This window comes from Astatotilapia calliptera, chromosome 11, assembly GCF_900246225.1.
Source record: "Astatotilapia calliptera chromosome 11, fAstCal1.2, whole genome shotgun sequence".
Classification (NCBI taxonomy): domain Eukaryota; kingdom Metazoa; phylum Chordata; class Actinopteri; order Cichliformes; family Cichlidae; genus Astatotilapia; species Astatotilapia calliptera.
In genome coordinates, this window is record NC_039312.1 from 20762329 (window position 1) to 20782110 (window position 19782).

The 19782-nt window shown below is 41.5% G+C and overlaps 2 protein-coding genes across 3 annotated transcripts; both read left to right on the forward strand.

Moving 5' to 3' along the window:
* Positions 1-1327: 1327 nt before the first annotated feature.
* On the forward strand, positions 1328-12168 carry fam189b (family with sequence similarity 189 member B). Its single transcript, XM_026185569.1, has 14 exons — positions 1328-2050; positions 2144-2200; positions 2607-2714; positions 2849-2962; positions 3063-3170; positions 4109-4269; positions 4394-4493; positions 4572-4644; positions 7420-7717; positions 7814-8151; positions 8233-8274; positions 9713-9888; positions 9994-10134; positions 10222-12168. The coding sequence occupies exons 1-14, from the start codon at positions 1817-1819 to the stop codon at positions 10474-10476; spliced, it is 2205 nt and encodes a 734-aa protein (XP_026041354.1). The 5' UTR covers positions 1328-1816; the 3' UTR covers positions 10477-12168.
* Positions 12169-13708: 1540 nt separating this feature from the next.
* fdps (farnesyl diphosphate synthase (farnesyl pyrophosphate synthetase, dimethylallyltranstransferase, geranyltranstransferase)) lies at positions 13709-18423 on the forward strand. 2 transcript variants are annotated; one of them, XM_026185719.1, is made up of 10 exons: positions 13709-13896; positions 14337-14489; positions 14575-14715; positions 15188-15268; positions 15393-15515; positions 16143-16231; positions 16314-16386; positions 16473-16550; positions 16674-16808; positions 17769-18395. In XM_026185719.1, the coding sequence occupies exons 1-10, from the start codon at positions 13894-13896 to the stop codon at positions 17967-17969; spliced, it is 1077 nt and encodes a 358-aa protein (XP_026041504.1). In that variant the 5' UTR covers positions 13709-13893; the 3' UTR covers positions 17970-18395. The 2 variants fall into 2 exon arrangements, with proteins under 2 accessions (XP_026041504.1, XP_026041503.1); XM_026185718.1 differs by lacking the exon at positions 13709-13896 and having other exon boundaries at positions 14042-14489; positions 17769-18423.
* Positions 18424-19782: the final 1359 nt, after the last annotated feature.

The window sequence follows — 19782 nt, forward strand, 5'->3', positions numbered from 1 at the left end:
CAGAGTATTCAACACTTCCACATGGGCTTTGTTTTTCCGACCTGGAAGATATATCCATCTTTTATTTTGTCTGTGGTTAAAGCATACTGGACATTCCACACACACAAAAAAATAGGGCTTTTACTGTGAAAATCTATCATCCAAGTATAATGGTAACGTCCTGTAAGTCCCGTAGTATTTATTTTGAGAATCTGACACCGAGATCTGTTAGTCACTATGAGGGTCTTTGAACGAACAAGAAACATTACATATGATAGACACATCGCTGGTTGTTTTAGACGAGCCACCTACAGGACACACATTCTCACTACAAAGAATCTCTGCCACCGTCTATTTCTCTTTCTTTCTTTTTTAACTCTCCTGCCAACAGCAACTGCTTCGGGTTTTTGTGTGTGTTGTTGTTGTTGTTTTAATCGTCGCTGCAGCAGTAAAAGCTGGATCCTGTCGCTAGGCAACCACCCCTCCTTCCCAGCATCAGCACCAGGACTGTGTTAACGCTCTCTGCCGCATCACCGAGTTGGCTGCACGTTCTGCGTGCCTTGTCATCACGTATAGGGCAGGTTGTGGTTTGCAAACACGATCCGTTCCTCTGCCAGAGTCACAGCTCGGCTTGGAAACAGAGGAAGAGATGCGAGGGCAGCAGAGGGGAGGGGCGAGCAAACACGATAATGAAAGATAAACTTAAGTTGCTGTGCTATGAGGGGGCACGGGAAGGCTAAGCGGCTGTATTGGTGTGATGTCTGGTGAAAGGCTGTGAGGTAAACGTCGGGGGTACATACACACATTCACAAACACACGGGCTGAACGGGATGCCCGCGTGACTGCAGGGAGGAAAGAGGCGGCGGAGGAGGAAGAACAAGAGGAGGAGGGGAGTCTAGGTGCTTGTGTGGACCGCCGCAAAAACCTCCGAGGTGGAGTTAACAAAGATAGATAGTCTGCTGGTAAATATTCCAGCCTGGCTGCTATTTTGGTGCAGTTTGAAAATCGATGGAACATTTATTTCCTGTTCATGCCGGGATAGCTAATTAGTCTTAGGGTGATCTTAGGGTTTTGATCTCCTCGCCGTCTTTTTTTCTCTTCCGTGACAGGATAAGGAGCTGATAAAAAGGTCGCGGGAGGGGAGCGCACATGTTCAGATGATGTTCCTCAAGACTGGACGCACGGACTGACCCCCACATGCCGCCTCTGCTGGGAGTAAAACTACAAGCGAACAGCTGCTATCTCTGAGATGCTTTAGAATTTGCGGCCTGCTCGGGTCTCCAGTTACCGCAATGCCACGGGCTAGAGGAGGGAGAGAGGGACGAGAGGAGGTGGAGAGGAGGAAGCAGCAAAAAGCAAATGAGTAATAATAGCAATAATGTGAAGATTTAAAAGGAAAACGAATTGCCCAGTTTGCCTGTTAGCGTTATAATCAAAGAATGGCTGGGCAGCAGAATGGCGTAGACTGTACTATATAAGCTACATTGGCTTCTGAACTGAGTGGGGTGAAAGAGACGCTGTGTGGACTTAAAAGTATAAAAGCTGAAACATCAGATGAGGTGAGTATGGTGCCTGCGACTGTGTGGTAGCAGCTCATTTTTTCAACTTTCTGCTGACAAAGTTATTGGACTCACTGGCTGGACTACAGTGTGCACCATGGGACATTGCGCAGAACCTGCCAGTGGAGAATTTGGTGCATAACTGTGACAGAGCAGAGCTCTGAAGCCAGCATTTATGTCTCTCTCTCTCCTGCTCTCCTGTGCTTCTGCCCACACAACTTGTCTTATGAACCCGCTGTAAGCGTAAACCCTTTCCCTGCCTCCTCCACAAGCCAAACATGCCTTCACCTTCAGACTCTAGCAGCGTGGCTTCAGCCTCTGGGTCCCGGGGTTGGTCAGACAGCCGCAGGGGCATGTCTGGCCGGGGGCCTGGTGGAGCCCGACTGCTCCTTTACCTGGGGCTCTGCCACCTGGGCTTGGGAGCAATGGTCCTGGCCTTCTCTTTCACCAGCATGGCCTTCACCACCACTCCCCGCGTAAGGCAGTCCTGTCCATTCTGGGCTGGTTTCTTTGTAAGTGTAACTCGTACTGAAAACAAACAACAGTATGTTACAGCAGATATACTAAAGGAGGTATTTCATGGTGCACATGCTTTTTGTTTCCAGGTGGTGGCATCGGGGATTGTTGGAATAATCTCATGGAGGAGACCTCTGACGCTGGTGGTATGTGTAGCACATTGCATCAAATCTTTCTGAGAATTTCAAACTTTTCATCCTTTTTGGCATAAAAGTGGGAGTTTAAAATGTGCATTCTTACATAACTGATAATTGAGGGTCTTTGTACTGGGGTGTTTTGTCACTATGTGGTTTAAACAATTCTATATCTGCATGAAAAAATCTATCATATTTTATATTTTGATTACACTGTGCACATGAAGTAAAACACTTAGCAGGCTTAAGATTTCAGTGCATTCAGGACAGAAAACAGGACCAGGATCTAAAACAGGCACTTTCATTGAACATGTTCTTTACTCTGGTTGAAAGCATCTTGAACCATGAGATATCCTGCTGTGGTCTTTGGTTGAATGCCACACTCTAACTCAAACGTCATCTCTGTGTATCTCCACAGGTGTCACTGTTTATGCTGCTGTCTGCAGTGTGTGTGATACTCAGTCTAGCTGGCTCAATGCTGTCCTGTCAGAATGCACAGATGGTCAAGTCCATGCTCACCTGCCAGGTACAGTGAGCAATATTATGCAAGCTTCGTCTTCTACCTTCATGCTTAGATGCATGGAAAACGTGACAGGAATAGCTGCAAATATCCACTTTTGGTCTACCGATTAGTGCTTTACACCAATCCAATGTGTTTAGGTGGAAAATGGTCTGTGTGTGTGCTGTGCACGCACAGACCCCTGCTCCACAGATGAGGAAAAGCTGGTCCTCAACCAGGATAATGGGTGCCACTCAGTCAGAAAACAGCTGAAGGTAGGTAGAATATTTTTTGACCACACTGGAAATCCATTTTCCACATAAAAGATTACATAAACCAAGATTTTGTTTTCTTTTGAATGCATCGTCTATACAGGACCTTTTGTTCAGTGCGTGTGGTCTCAGCATTCTCTCCACCATCATTTGTACCCTGTCCACCGTGACCTGCAGTATCCACATATTCTCCCTGGACCTCCTGCACCTGGTAGGAACAGATTCAGCACATTTTACATTTAAAATGTGGACCCTGCAAATGTGCTGGACTGCTGCCTTAAGAGATTAGAAAATATATAGTGCTGTGAAGAAGCATTTGCTCCCTTCCTGATTTCTTTTCTTGCATATTTGTCACACTTACCTGTTTCTGATTTTGAAAAATGTTTAAACATTTAGATAAAGATAACTCAAACAAATACAAAATTCAGTTTTTAAATGATTTATTAAGGGAATAAAACGTCCAAACCCACCTGGCCCTCTATGAAAAAGTAATTGCCTGAAACCTAATAACTGGTTGTGCCACCATTGGCAGCAAGAACCGCAATCAACAGTTTGCAGTAATAGGCAATGAGTTTTTCAAACTCGCCATCAGACCCAACTGTTCTTTGCAGAAATGTTTTAATTCACCCACACTGGAGGTTTTTCCAGCATGCACAGCCTGTTTAAGATAAGTCCTGTTTAAGTCTTGACTTTGACTAGGCAACTCCAAAACCTTAATTTTGTCATTTTTAGCCATTCAAAGATGGACATTAAGGTGTGTTTTGGATCATTGTGCTCCTGCATAAGCCAAGTGTGATTGAGTTTCAGGGCATGAAATGATGGTTAGACATTGTCCTTCAGGATTTTCTGATAGAGAGCAGAGTTCATGGTTCATTCAGCTAAGGCAAGTCGTCCAAATACTGCAGCAAATTTTTCACGTAGGGCAGGTAGGTTTGCATATTTTTTTCCCTTAATAACAGAATTCATCCTTTAAAAACTGCATTTTGTATTTACTCAGGTTATCTTTGTCTAATTTTAAAATTTGTTTGCTGATCTGAAACATGTAAGTGTGACAAATATGCCAAAAAATAAGAGATCAGAAAGATAGAAGATACTTTTCCACAACACTGTATCTTTTAAAGATGTACCCAATTTTTTATTCCTGTCCAGCTGGCCCCACATCGCTCTCGGTCTGTCAACCCAGAATGCACCACTCCTCAGGATGCCTTCCTGACCAACATCATGGACTTTGAGGAGTTTGTTCCACCCATCCCTCCACCCCCCTATTATCCTCCTGAGTACACCTGCAGCTCTGAGACAGATGCTCAGAGGTACTAAACATGCACTTAAAATGCATCAATATCACTTGTGTTCGACGTTTAGTAGCCATTCACTTACATGATTAGGCTACATTTTGTAAAACCAAATGATTGATATTTTTGAATTCACATTTAGCATCACCTATAATGGCTCCATGGAGAGCCCCGTTCCCCTCTACCCCACTGACTGCCCTCCTCCTTATGAAGCTGTGATGGGACAGAGAGCTGCCAGTCAGGTAAGTATGTGTGTACTTGTATGCGTTTGTGTGATGGACTTAGTGAGAAGCTGATCTTTGTCTTTTGTGACTATCAAGGCCACAGTGTTTGACCCCCACGGCACTGAGCTGTCTGGAGAGAGAGGAACTTCCACCGCCTTCAGTGGAGAAGGTTAGCTAATGGAATATATGTTTTATGGAGCCATTTGCATTTGGAATATTAAAAAACAACTATTATTAAAAAATTATTAGAAAAAGTTACTAAAAATCAACATAATTATCATTTTAAAAACTAGTTCCAAACTTGAAGGGGTACTTCACTCCCAAACCAAATATACAGATTTTTATTTAGCCTTGTGTAGGCGAAGAGGGTGGGGGACGGTAACAATTGGATCCGGGTTGAAATGAAAAGAACGCCAGGCAGAGGTATTTAACACAAAATAAATCTTTATTATAATCAATTAACTCAATATTCATATAAACAGTAACAACAAAAAGAGACAGCAACGCTGCTTTAATGATAAATCAGACAGTCCAACCCAAAGAGATGGTGACCACTTCAACAAAGAAAACAACTATAAGGCTTCAACAGAAAAAGACAGCAACGCTGCTATTAGCAATTACTAGGCAGGCCAAACAAAATAATGGAGGCCACCGACACTTAAGGAAAACCACTGCTCAGTTAAGAGCTACTCACAAAGAGCCACACACAGCAGGCCTTTTCCACACCTAGACCAGTATCACACACTGACCAGCACAGAGGGGAAAACCACCAGAAGTCTCTCCCACATCCACACTGCTCTCCTCCAGCTTATATCACCTCTGAGGGTAATTGGTGGTCAACAAGGGCAAATGAGCAGCAGGTGTGTCCTAAAGGAGAAGGCAGGGACAGAGAGAGACAAGGGGAGGGGCAAGAAAGAAGGAGGAGGAAAGGGAGAGGACAACACCACGCCCACACACTCCCACGTCCTCACAGGATGTAACACCTTGCTTACATGATTGTAAAAAGACCAAAACATTAATACACATATTTTAATTAAAGCAATTTTCAAGCCATACAAGGTAGCATTTTAATATAGGTGTTACTAATCATATTAATAATACTCTGTTCTAAACCGGTACACAAACAGATGATTTAGGTACACCAGTGTTAACCTGCTATTAAAAAATATGACTGGTGTGAACTCTGTCTATCTTTTTCTTTTTTTGTTCGTCATAATTTCAGAAATGGGACAGTACTGTTGTTATGACATTACATAATTTTTGGGTTGTTTTTTTCTTTTCTTCCATTTTTTGTTCCTTTGTACACTGCAAGCCAAGTGCCATCTAGTGCAATTCAACAGAAAGGTCGACATCTCTACAGCCACAAGATGGACAGATACTTTTTTTAAACTACATGCTAGAGTAAAGAAAGAAATAAAAATAAAAATAAAGTGTGGTTAATTTTATATTGGATTAAACACAAGTGTTAAACCTCATCTGCCAGTGACTTTTTTCAAATGTCAGCAATGTACTAAAATCAGTATTCACTGACAGTAAATATATTGAATTAATCAGATCTATATTTCAAATTAAGACAAACTGAAAATGAAACATAAAGCAGTGTGTAAAAGTCTTGCACCACCTCTCATTTCTTTATATTTTGCTCCAAGGAGCCACATATTGTCTCTTTTTTTTTCAGTGATCATAAGGAATATTTCTCCAGGCTTTCTGAAGTTCTTGCAAAGTGTTTATTTGAGGATTGGTTCCTTTGCCACTTATTTTCAATCTAGTTTCTACCTGACCATTTTCAGATTAATGTTTATTTATGGGGTAAGGGTTAAGGTTATGCTTATCATGCCTCTTAAGACTGACCATTCAGGCATGAAAAGCCTCCTAATTCAAGGGATGAACTAGTGTTGTATCTGCACATAACAGAGAACTTAACAAAGAATCCATTTTTAACTGTGTCTTTAGACACTTTGTTATTAACAGCCTGACACAAAAAAACTGATCATTTGTTCACACAATATTTTTCCACCAACAAGGTGATTCCCAAAGAGAAGTGAAGCCTCATCAGAAATGGTCTCAGTGGAAGTCTGGCTGTCAAGAAGTCATTGTTAAGCAAGGGAAACAGGGACAAAAGGCTGAGGTATGCCAAGTTACACAAGAACTGGACAGAAAATCAGTGGCATTAGGTCTTATTGAGTGATGAATCCAAATGTGAAGTCGTTGGTTCAAATCATCAATAATATGTACAGAGGAGGTTGGGTACAATGATCTACAGCTGCCTGTAAATTATGGTTGAAGCTCTGCGATGGTTTGGAGCTGCAGTTCAGCCACAGGTGTTGGTGATCTTCCCAAAACTAATGAAAATATGATCACACAGAAGTACCCTAGAATTTTGATCCACCATGCAACACCAACTGGAAACTTCTGATTGGTAACGGCTCATTCTCCAGCATGACAATGATCTCAAACACACTGCCAATGGAGTGAAACCACACCTGGATAGAAAAACACACAAGGGAACACTCAATTGCAGGCTGACCTCCTCAGAGCCCAGAACTCAACATTACTGAAGCAGTTTGGGATCATCTCAACAGTAAATGGATCAAAAGGCAGCCAACAGCCAAAGAAGAGCTTTGAATGTCCCTCAAAAATCCTAGAACTATTCCTGAACACTACTTAAATAAATGCCAAGAAAGCTCACATAAAAAGATTTCAGGCTATGTTGAAGAAGTAAGGTGGTCATATCAAATTTTCGCTTTCAAGCTCATTAAAACTCCACAAACTCTGTGCAGTGTTGTACAACAGAAAACAAAAAAGCATTAAGTCATAATTTTTACTGACAATATTATTGCTGAGGTATAGTAAGGAGTTTTCTTAGATTACTTAAAAAGTCCTATAAATGAAATCAAAATGTAACATTTTCCCTACATAATAAAGGATTACCTTTTTTTCTTAGTGTCTATGGACAGTGGATCTCTGTTAATGTCAGAGATTGTGGACATCCCTGATGATTCCTCCCCCTCTGAGGACTCCTGCCTCTTGGAGGTTGGGCTGAGAAACCAAGGGGAGAGGCGTAACAGGAACGCTAGTGAGGGTGGAGACGGAGGAGATGGTAGGGAGTATATCAACTTAGGTGGCCCACCGTGTCAAACACCAGAGAGTCCTCTGGCAGGAGGGCCGAGATCCAGGCGATTCCTCAGAGGAGAGCGGTCCAACTCCTGCTCCTCACCCAGCACAGCCACCACCACATACAGGTGAGTGCAAACGTCCGATGCCAGGTTAAAATCAGAAGTTGAAACTGCAAACACATGCCAACATATGTTTTGGCATTTTCCGGTTTTGTCATCCAGGTCTCCAGTGTTGCGGCGCCAGACCATCCTGGCTAGTAGCTGTTCCCAGCTGGAAGCAGTAGGGAGTTGCACCTCTCAACACCAATCCTCGATCCCAGAGATTCGAGTTCGCCCCTCCACCCCTTCAGTCCAAGGAGCCATCCCAGCCTCTTCTGCTCCCCTTACCTCATCCTCCTCTGCTACCAGTGAGCAACCCCATCCGCACCAACCCCTGTGTCTTCACCGGAGAGCTGGGAAGAATGAAAGAGATGGAGAGAATGTACAAAAAGACCGGGAAGGCTTCCTACGCCTTGTGAGGTCACACAGTGAGCCAGGTCTGGGCTCCTCAACTGAGAGAGGTAAGTCAGACACCAACGTAAACACATGTCTTAAACTAGCTTTATAGATCCCATAACCTGTCTGAACTTACATTTCTCTAGTTGACTTTGGCTCTGGAAGCAGCAAGGCATCTATAGACACAGGTAAGAGCTCACTCCTATGGACCTTAAAGATGAGATAAACTTTATCAGGCAGTGTGATGTACAAATGTTCTTAGTTAAAGAGCTGAACCTTTGCTGCATTTCATCACCACCTCTGTCATCCTTTCTTCCTCTTTACTTGAGATTGTCTAATTAGAAGGAGAAACCCCAAAAGAGATCATGTCTCAGTTGTTTTGATCAGACATAGCTCAGCTCATTTACCGCTAATTGCCCTCATTCATCAAAGCCTCTTAGCAACGACTGGAAACGTACGCTTCAGAGGAGACATGGAGATCCAGCCCCATGTGCACGTGATTTATGAAACTTTTCCAGAACATCAAAATTAGCAGTGATTTGATTACATATTGATAAATGACATCACTTTGTGGAAACAGTAATGTGCCTTCTTATCTGCATTTTCTTTTTCAAAGGACAGACCCCAATGGATGGATGCTCAAGCAGCAAAGTCATGGATACAGTACGTCATGGAAAAATGCAATAATCCATGATTATCCATGATACAGGCCTTAATGTCACTATCACAGGCATAAGGTTTTAGGTAGCCTAATTTATTATGGGAGATTATTCCATCAGACACACTAAATAGTATGCTCTTTACTGTCTAGTCAGGGGGACAGTCTGGTACATTCTGTAATACCATGCAGCACTTCCTACAGTCTATATACACTATACCTCTTTGAATCATCAGCAGCAATATTTGTGTTTTTGCAGCTGTTTCATCTGCTTTTTTATTCAGCAAAAGTCAGAATGTTTGTAATTTAGCTGTTAAATTTCAGCTATGTCTACCTGTATGTTGTTTCCCTCACTTCCAACCTTTCTAAGTATATGTTAAGGTTGTTTTTCACCATTTTGTTTTTCTATCAGCTCAGGACTTTTTGGTTTGCAATTTTGTCTTGGACTCGGCCTACATCTTTATTTATATAGATTATACAGCAAGAATAAAAATATCAACACATATTGTACTGTAATGTGGAGGGATCTACAGTTTTCCTGTGGCATCTCCCCAATCAGACTGCAACTACTATATACTGCTGCAGTCACATTTTTTTTCTGTCTGCTGGTTGGGTGAAATTAGCTGAATGTCTAGAGTGAACAAAGATCCATATTTTAAATCAAGTAAATGGGCCTGCCCCTGGCAACTTTTCTAAGGTGTACCTTGCCTTTTGCCCTATGACAGCTGGGATTGGATGGGAGGATGGATAGATAGATAATTTATTCATACTTAGCCCCCTGCAGATCAGCATTATGCAAGTTGCTATAATGGTCTGCACAGCTCTGTGCCTGTGTCTGTTTTTTAAGGATATTTTTGACTTGGCATTGGGCTTGTTTTGTCACACAGACCTGGCAACTCTGCTGCTGGATCAGCTAAAAGGATATTATAGCTCTGCATGTAACATTTTCTTTTTCTTCTTATGCAAAGGCCCATCCTCTGAAGCGTGTCTGTTGCCCCGCACTTCTGTGCCTCCGGTTGCTGCTCTGCCCAGAAAAGGCAGCATCAAATTAGCAGCCACGGGGGTGCAGGTCCCCTCCAAACCTGCACCCACTTCACCGTTACGTTTACCTAAAGACTGCCACCGTTCTCTCGGAGACCTTAAGGCAAGTCAAAAAAAATTCTTGAAGGAAGTTACAGGAGCAGTAAGGTGGCAAATATGAACGGCTGTGCAGTCTGCTCATTCTCTGATCTCCTTGTGTTTCCGTCAGGTCACTCGGGTTCTGGTGGCTCGCTTCTTGCAGCGCTCCAAACGTAACCTGGCACCCCCATCTGAGCATGCTGGCAGCGCAGGGCAGGGACCTAAGAGAAGGAGTGGAGCTGAGGGTGCCAACCACTTGCCCTTGGAGCAGGTATAAAAAGAAGTCCTGATTACGCTGTTATGTCACTTTGCAGCAAACCTTCTGCCCTTTCTCACAACTTCATAAAAATATCTTCAGGTGTTGCGAACGCCTTGGAGCACAAGCCGCGGACAAGCCAACCATCATTCCCATCATCCTCATCGACGCGGACATCACCATTCCCACAGTGACAGTCGTCACAACCGACACTACAGCAGCCGGGCGCCTGAAGGGATCCACCTGCGCAGCTGTGGAGATTTAAGCTTCTCCTCCTCAGCGTCACTGCGTCGATTAGTGACACCTCATGCACCACATGGGTCATCGGGAGCTCTCTACTCAGAGTCTGCACTGTGAAAAGAAGAGGAGAGTGAAGGAGGGGTGGAGGAGGAAAATAGGTGCCACGCAAGATGACAAGGCTGTAGGGGGAAATATCTAGAAGCCTATTGAGATATTATTCCCTCCTTTGTCTCTTATTCACTTCCGTTTCTTGGAGCAAGCTGTGCAAATGGCCTTACTTAGTGGTGCTCTTTATCATGTGAACAACATCTTAGAGCTCCCTCACAGATCAACAGCAGTGCAGTGCTCTGTAGATGTTTATTTCTGATGGGCTCTCTTTAGAGAACCTATTGGCCAAGATCAACCTACCAGAAGCATCTTTTCTGCCACACCAATGAGCTCCTAACTCTGACTGGAAATGGAACTCAACTAGCATTCAGATTTACTTACACTTACTTTTAATCTCAGTCTGTTACACAATGGGTTGCAATATGCTTCTGGCCCTTTTGTACATTGCTATTCATTCACGGGATCGCTCAGGTGAAGTGATCAAGGAAAGCTCTTACTTTGTCTTCCATTGATTAAACAAAATGCATCATCATATAGTCAGCTGAGTACAATGTAAGATAAACAGACAACACATGAGAAATGCTTTCACATTACTGAGTTGCTAATTTTGTGTTTTTCTAATTCAGTCACACTTTTTCCACCTACACGATGGCCTTCGAAAAATAAGGCAGCCAGCATTCAGACACTGACATTAGTGCACGCCACAGACACAGGCTCAGCCTGTGAAATGTACTCTCTGTGGGTGGCCCCTGGACACGGTCATTTCATTTGCTCGTGCGCATGTTTTGCTACAACCGGCGATACAGCAGAAACCTTGTGCATTGAATCCTGACTGTCTGTGTAATTAAGTAACATGTCCTTCAGAATGTCTTTATCTGCATGTTTTGACTATGCTTCCTTTTTTTTCCTCCCCTTGCACCCAAGACCTGTGATAGTCGGCAGTTACAATGTATTTGTTTTAATAGCTAGCTCTAAGGACAAGGATCTGCAGCGCTCCCACGGGCTCCAAACATGCCTCTGTATCCAATTTGATTTTAATCGAGTTTCAATATGTGACACTGGCTAAAGCAGCTTGATCCTGTAAGATAAATAGGTGTAACTTGTACTCCGATGATATGAAGAGTCTCTCGCAGTAAATGTACAGATGAATTGATTAAGTGGTCAGGCTTCACAAAATGTGTTAGCACATGTCCCTGTGGACTCTACGGGTTGCTGATGGTTAGTTGAATGACAAAACAAAAAGAAAATCTTCCAGATACTCTCATGACAGGGAATTTATGATGGGTCTGGCAGCTCTGGGTACTGAATTTTGAAGTGTAATAATATATTTGTATCAGATTGGATTTCTTTTTTTCTTTAGAAAGACTTTCTGGTGTGCTCACCAAGTGATGATACTGAATACGTATCAGTAAAGGCACATTTTGGATACACTCATACGTATGTATCTAAGTTTAAAGATTTACACACATACACACTTACAGGCACATGCATACACCTATAAAGGCACTGAGCTGTGTTTCTACCTCCTGTCTTGCATAAAACATAATTTATTTCAAGAAATGTATATCTGTATTGCAGGCTTAACAGGACAGAGCCTTGAGATCTGAACAATAAATGTAATCTAAGTATGACACCTATTCCAGATTTTAAATGCAGTGTCAATGTATTTCATGAAATGAAATAAATGATAGACAAAATGCAGTGTTGTGCAAAAGTCTTCAGCAACTCCTCATTTATTTAGATTTTGCTAGTAAACTGTAAAGTAGCTTCAGTGTTTTATTGAAATATATGCAAACATAAATGGAAATACAGTGTATAAGGTCAATTTTAAGCAGCTATTATTTAGCTAATATTAAATGTACAACAGCGCCAGAACTCTCTTAGGCAAGATTTCTTATAATTTCTTATGTAGTCTTGAAGGATTGTTGTCCATGCTTCTAGAAGTACAATCAAATCTTTTCTTTGGGTGTTGGCTGCTTTTTCATTTAATTCTCTATCAACATAAAGCCACGGCTCTGAGGAGGCCAGTCCATGACTAATCATGTGTGTGTTTTTTTATCCAGGTATGCTTGTAATGCATTGGCAGTGTATTTGGTTTCACTGTCGTGCTGAAAAAAATAAGTTTTTAACCAAATCAGATACTTTCCAAATTGTATTGAATGTTGGATCAAAAGACCTGTTTTCCAGATTCAGCTTAAGAAATAAGAACAAATTGTGTTTTTTTCCAAGAGACTGCAAGTAACAAAGAGCCTCAAGATACAATTTAAAACTGTTTCTTTGCCAAGTTGTCTGGTATGTGTAGACACAACATTGGTTCATCTCATGCGTTAGGTGCATTTTTATGCTTGAATTCTGTCAGATTAAATTGGATTAACAAACAATAAAATAAAGTAATATTTATGGTAAATGGCCTGTATTTATATAGCGCTTTACTAGTCCCTAAGGACCCCAAGGCGCTTTACATATCCAGTCATTCACCCATTCATTCACACACTGGTGATGGCAAGCTACATTGTAGCCACAGCCACCCTGGGGCGCACTGACAGAGGCGAGGCTGCCGGACACTGGCGCCACCGGGCCCTCTGACCACCACCAGTAGGCAACGGGTGAAGTGTCTTGCCCAAGGACACAACGACCGAGACTGTCCAAGCCGGGGCTCGAACCGGCAACCTTCCAATTACAAGGCGAACTCCCAACTCTTGAGCCACAATCGCCCACTTATAATAATAATAATCTCAAAATGGCAAGATACAATGACTGGACTGAAAATTAATGAAAAGGTGGTCAATGTCCAAGGAAAAACAAACCTTTAAAAAAGCTTCAGCTATTGCTCAAGATCACTTTAAAAAATTACTTGCTCCATGCAAGCAAAATAGAAAGAAATGAGGAGTGGCTCAAGACACTGTAAAATACCTGTGTTGTATATAAGTACAAACTAGGATATAATATATTATTTTAAAAATACAGTATAGAAATTATCTATGTACTGAATAGGATCATATAATTTTCTTATATACTGTATACTACTGTGTACTATAATACAGTATAGAAATTTCTTCATTTGCTTTATCATACTCCTCTCTCCACTCTTGCCACCCCACTTAAGCTCCGCCTCTTCTCAAGTCCTATTGGTTAGCCATTGTGAAAGCCCATCCTGGTTCGATGCACCAAACCAATGAAACCCCTTAATGTCAAATGGAGCCTTTTAAAATCTCCGCCCATATTTAACCACTCGCAAGGAACACTGGGACATTTAGTTCGACTGCGGTGTAATAAAACAGACAGCAGCGTGATAGCAAACTACAGTCTGATATCCTGGTTTTAGGAGACGTTCACAGACTCCAGTTTGACAAGACTGAGAAAGTGAAGACCGGCATTTTATACTGTATTACATCGTGCAGTCTGGGATTACAGGGCGGCGTTATTATGGTGAGTAAAGGCATTTGTATGAATAAGAAACATTTTCATTCGTTATGTTATAACTAGCCTAGAAGGCAGAGTGAATGAAGGAAAACGATGTAAGCTAAAGTCAGCAAACGCTTCTTTTCATGATAACGGAACTAGCTAGCTAATAATAGTTTCTCTTTAGCTTAATCCACTCTGCCGGATAGACCATTGCCTAGTAGTGTTAAAGTAACCTGGTAGTGTTACAGTCACCTGGTTGATCCTCATCTGGAGCAACCATGTGATTTACCTTTACCTATAGAAACGTTTGTTACTGGTCGGCACAATTGCACGGTTGAAGGGTAATGAGACGCTTGCTGAGCTGGGTCTCCAGTGCCCATAAAATTATCCGGACCGTTTGGCTGACCGTGTCCCCCCTCGGGCCAAGAAACACCTCTCACCTGCTGTGCATCTCGTCTTTGCAGGGAGACAGAGTTTGCAATGGGACGCACAACAAGAAGGCTCTGCTTTCAGACCCTCAGCTGTTTGAAGACCAGTTTGAGGAGCTCGTCACAGAGCTCACAGAGAGAGACTTTACAGATCCCGTGCTGGCAGACGCATTGAAAAGACTGAGAGAGGTAAGTATGTATGACTGGTCTCTTTTTTTCCATTTAGCAGAGGGGGACAATGATATGTAGATGTTCATATGTGTTTTTGTTTGAGGTTTTGGTATACAACACTCCTGGAGGAAAGAGGAACCGAGGCCTTTCTGTGATTGGCTCACTCAGGGAGCTTGTCCCGCCCTCCCAGCTTACCCAGGACACCGTGCAGCGGGCTCTGTTGGTCGGCTGGTGCATTGAACTGGTGAGGGTTTGGTATGGCGTGCTAAATTAAAAGTCTGACCGTATTTCATTAATTTTTTACCCATTAAAAGTCAGTGTCGGTCACAGGTGATTTTAATTCTGTTCCAACCTAATTAAGCATTAAGATGTTAAGCTGCTTTAAAAGATTGCACTACATAGTTATGACCTCCTTTAAAGTCTGCAATCTTCAGTAGGGGCTTGGGACCACAATAAGCAGTACAAACAATATCATTACTACTTTAACCAGTAACTTTACACTATCCTCATCTGCAATCATGTTTAATCGTGATTTATCTTTAATCATTGTTGAGGCTGGATTTTACTAAATTGACAGGAAGGTAGCTGGAATATGCAGGTTGTGTGTCTTTAAAACTTTCTCTCACGAGCAGACTCTTGACTGTAGCTTTTAACACTTTGCACAAGTGCTACGTTTTCTAATTTAGGTGTTGCCGCTGTGTGTCTGATACTTGCAGCTTCAAGCGTTTTTCCTCGTGGCAGATGACATCATGGATGGATCTGTCACTCGGAGAGGGCAACCCTGCTGGTACAAGAAGGTGAGACTTAATATATTCTAGAAAAGGAGACTAGTATGAGTTTGTGCTGTGGTTATTTTCCCACTTCCCTCTGGTTACCTATATAAATCCTACCTATTGGTTTGCTTGTTTTTGTTTTTTTTAGGATGGTATAGGTCTGGATGCCATTAATGATTCCTTTCTGTTAGAGGGGTCAATCTACAGACTGCTTCGCAGATATTGCAGAGATCAGCCCTACTATATTCACCTCCTGGAGCTGTTCAACGAAGTGAGTCTTCTTGGCTGAAAGTGTGCTTGTGCATCTGGCAGCAAATTCATCACTTCGTTCGTAAAATGTATGCAGTAACGGCTCTTAAAAGCCAACTGAGAGACTGCTGAAGAGGTTATGACTGTGGTTACGCATGATTTCACTCAAATGTCCAGCTTGAGCAATATATTATTGCATAGTTAAATCCGGCTCAACACTTAGTCATCTTCAGCATTGTCCACTGTCCACAAACTACTCCTCAGAAAATGCAAAACATCCTTCAATCCATTTTCTTTACCGCTTATCCCGTTCGTGGCAGTGGGGAGGTGGCTGGAGCCTTTCCCAGCTGCCATAGAGGGAAGAGGAAAAAATGTCCTTTACAACATTTTCCTCAAGCCAACACTGTCATCTTGCTGATGTGTGTTTTGTTCAGCCAACCAATTTAATCAGCCTGCATATTTAGATTGTCATACAAACTAACCACAAAATTTTCAACACAGTTTCCTAATTCTTTAATTAAAATCTCTCAAATTATTCATCAGCTGTCAAAACATTTGCTTATTAAGTGACCGAACAGTTATTTCAGAAACTCAAGTACTTGTGAGTTTTTACTTACCTTGTGTGTTTTCTTCTTTCTTTTCCCCTCAGGTCACTTTCCAGACAGAACTCGGTCAGGCTCTGGATCTCATGACTGCTCCACCCAGACAAATTGACCTCAACAGATTCACCATCGAAAGGTCAGAAGGGGAGAGAGTGTTGAAAGATGAGTGTTGTTTATTGCAATAAGTATTTATTTCTTTTTCTTTTTTTGTCTTTAAGGTATAAAGCAATCGTAAAATACAAGACTGCCTTTTATTCATTTTACCTCCCAGTGGCAGCTGCGATGTATATGGTGAGTGTGTCAACTTCATGTTGCATAAAAATGGAGGTAAAATAATACAGCTTTAAAACACTCTTTGTACCTTTTTTCTTTTCCAGGCAGGAATCAACAGTGAAGAAGAGCACAGCAACGCCAAGCACATCTTACTTGAGATGGGGGAGTTCTTTCAAATACAAGTAGCTACTTTTCCTCATCATTGACCTTCATAGCATAATATTTCCCATTCGTTAGCTGCACGTGTTGCATAATACGCTGCTGACTATTCTGTTTTAATGACCATCTGATGTATTCTGTCACAGGATGATTACTTGGACTGTTACGGTGACCCTGCTGTGACAGGAAAGATTGGCACAGACATTCAGGACAACAAATGCAGCTGGCTGGTTGTGACAGCCTTGGAAATCATGACTTCTAAGCAGAGAGAAGAACTAGAGGTTGGGCCTCATTAAATAAATGCTTCTCTTCTGATCACGTAAAATTTATAAATATGTGGCAGAGTTGGGTTGCCACTGTGTAGAATTTTCATTTTGATGATGCTTAGCTGTACGTGCTCTTGTTTTTTATCCTTTAAATGTGCATTTGTATGGTTGTTAGTTTTAAAACTTTTCGTTTTTAAATCAACTGATATAATGAGCAAAATAATAATATTAACCGTATTAATACATTATGTTGCAGAGAAAGTAGCAATCTCTCTATCTAGCCCTGTCCCTTACATTCTTGTAATATTACTTTGTAATTAAGGGGGGGATTTTGAGTTAACATAGCATCTCATCTAGAGAGAATTTTCATACGGACAAGAGAGTAACCACTGTTTGTGTATACTGTCGTTAGACTCTGCAGTAGGATAGAATAAACATCTAGATCTGCTGCCGGGGTAGCTTCATTATTCATGTCAGCTGGTTGCAGAAATTAGTCCTTGGCATCGCCAGATGTTGCTAGGGCCTCAGTCACATGCCATAGAGACCAGTCAACGGTTACACTCTATTGTCTGCTTGTTGTACAACAAGTTGAGATACATCCAACTACAACAAACTACACAGCAACTTGATTTAGTGCTGGCAGTTATGCAGCTCTATGCTCTAAAGCTCGCATTGCTGGCTTGCGTCTTCTATAAGAAATCAATACTAGTTTCTGGTGGAGTAGTGGTTCAGCTCTGTTTGCGTCATATGATATAAAATTGCTAATCTTACCCTTAACTTTTCTTACTAGCAGATATTCAATGTTCTGGGCATCCAGAAAATTCCCCTGACGTATGTGATCATTGGTACAGTTTAAGTCGGTATTAAAACGTCTACACCTTTAATTCTTTGACGTTCATCTGTTCCCACCTTGTTTAGACTCATGACTAGAGTCATTTGTTAGTGTTAACAAGTTCATTTTGATCTCCTCCTCAGGGATGTTATGGACAACATGATGAAGCCAGTGTGGAAAAGGTCAAAGCACTGTACAACAGCCTGCAGATGCCATCATTGTACCAAAAATATGAAGAGGAAAGCTACCAGCGCCTCCAGAAACTCATCGCCAGCCACGCACAAAACCTTCCTCACTCTGTTTTCCTCAATTTTGCCCAAAAAATCTACAAGAGAAACAAGTGAGAGGGCTTGCTGCTTTGTAGAAAATATGTTAACAGCATCAAATACACAAGTCTGGTGACTCTTATGAATACGCACAAGCAGGTCCTCACTTATTTAAATAAAGTGTTTCAGACTTCAGCAGTGTAACTCAGTCAGGACTTTGTTTAATAGACGATGTCCTCTGTCAGAGGAATCTGACTGATAGAAGGATAACTTTGGAGTGAATCACAAAGGGTCTGATTTAACTTCAGTGTGCCTGAACTGAGGAACACATGAGAGGGATGATGGATTAATGTTTTTTTGATTGCATAATAAATGGGTGAATGCTGATGGCAGAGGACAGATGATGAAAACTGACAAACTGTTCCATATGTTTTATAGTGTTTAAAGTCCGTACTAGCCAAGAATTTATTGCTTTTAATAAATAATATATAGTGTATGAACAAACATGGTTGTGTACATTTCATCTTTTTGTGTGGTATGTTGTTTAAAGAGACAGGATTTTTTTTTTTTTTTTTAGCACAGCTTTTCCAAACATCCTGGTTTTATTTTGTATGCTTGCGTTATTTTACTTTCCTCACACAAATCAAAATTATTAACCACCATGATGCTAATAGTCAATGGTGTGTCCAATTTGTAGTCAGTTCTAGTTTTCACAAAGCCTCACATACGTCTGAGCAATCTCAGCCCAGCTCTCAAGCTCCTCCAGATTTGATGGTCTTCCCGACAGATTTACAAAGTCAGGGCTTTGTGCAGACCAGTCTGTAATGTTCACTTTGGCCATCTGGAAGCAGTTCTTCAACAGAGGCAACAAATGTTTTAAGTCACTGTCACCTTGGAAAACAAAGCGATGACTGCTTGAGGTTTTCTTCCAGAATCTTCACATATCCTTATTTCTTTGTGATTCCTTCCACTTTCATGAGATTCCCAATTCCAAATGCACTGAAGCATCCCCACCATGATGTACCCCCAATACGGGTGTTCTTTGGGTTGTATTTCTCTCCCTTCTTTCTCCAAACATAAGCAGCATCCCTGCTCTAGATTCAGCTCATCTGAGGAAAGCACTCAGCATATTTAGCATACTTTAGTCTGACTTCAAAATTTCTCGCAGTTTTTCTTTCCAGAGTGTTTGAAATCTTTTGCTTCCTACGTCTATGAGACTTGGTCTGTATTGTGTGGCTCCCTTTGAATTTCTTGATGATACTTCTCACTCCAGTTCTTGACACTTGGATATGCTGTGATACTGTTTTATATCCATCTACTGCTTTATCAGCATGAATAAGTCTTTTTCTCGACTCATAACTGATATCTTCTGTTTTTGGCATGATTTTTACTCAAGTGACGACTCAAACCCTTGCTGACATTTTTATACTGTGTTTAACTTGGAGGATAACCGTCAGCTTGAGCTTTGAGCACTACAAAATAATAGCATGTCATTGCACAGCAGTGGTTCATGATATAGCTCAATAAAAAGATCCGTTTTTCAGCGGGCTAATAATTTTGGTCATGGTATTTGTTTCTGAAATAATTTTGTTATTATGTACAAATAGAAATAATTGTGTGTGTGTGTGTGTGTGTGTGTGTGTGTGTGTGTGTGTGTGTGTGTGTGTGTGTGTGTGTGTGTGTGTTGGGAGAGGATAATAATTTTGTCCTTTTCTATATGTATTTAAATTGCAGTTAAACGCAATTAAATATGACTTTTTTTATATGAGTTAATTTTCTGTTAAAGAAATCACCAAATGCATAAATCATGATAATTGGGCGGTGAACACTTGAGACTCATTATTTTAAGGAGGCAAAGCTAAAAAGGACTATAGATTAACTGAATGTGATG

Bases quoted from the DNA above. Each gene is read 5' to 3' on its own strand.
- fam189b (XM_026185569.1), top strand. From the start codon at position 1,817: ATGCCTTCACCTTCAGACTCTAGCAGCGTGGCTTCAGCCTCTGGGTCC. The intron at 4,270-4,393 runs GTACTAAACATG...ATTCACATTTAG, and splicing joins TCTGAGACAGATGCTCAGAG to CATCACCTATAATGGCTCCA. The intron at 8,275-9,712 runs GTAAGAGCTCAC...TCTTATGCAAAG, and splicing joins CAAGGCATCTATAGACACAG to GCCCATCCTCTGAAGCGTGT.
- fdps (XM_026185718.1), top strand. From the start codon at position 14,217: ATGAGACGCTTGCTGAGCTGGGTCTCCAGTGCCCATAAAATTATCCGG. The intron at 14,716-15,187 runs GTGAGGGTTTGG...TGATACTTGCAG, and splicing joins TCGGCTGGTGCATTGAACTG to CTTCAAGCGTTTTTCCTCGT. The intron at 16,809-17,768 runs GTTGGGCCTCAT...TCTCCTCCTCAG, and splicing joins AGCAGAGAGAAGAACTAGAG to GGATGTTATGGACAACATGA.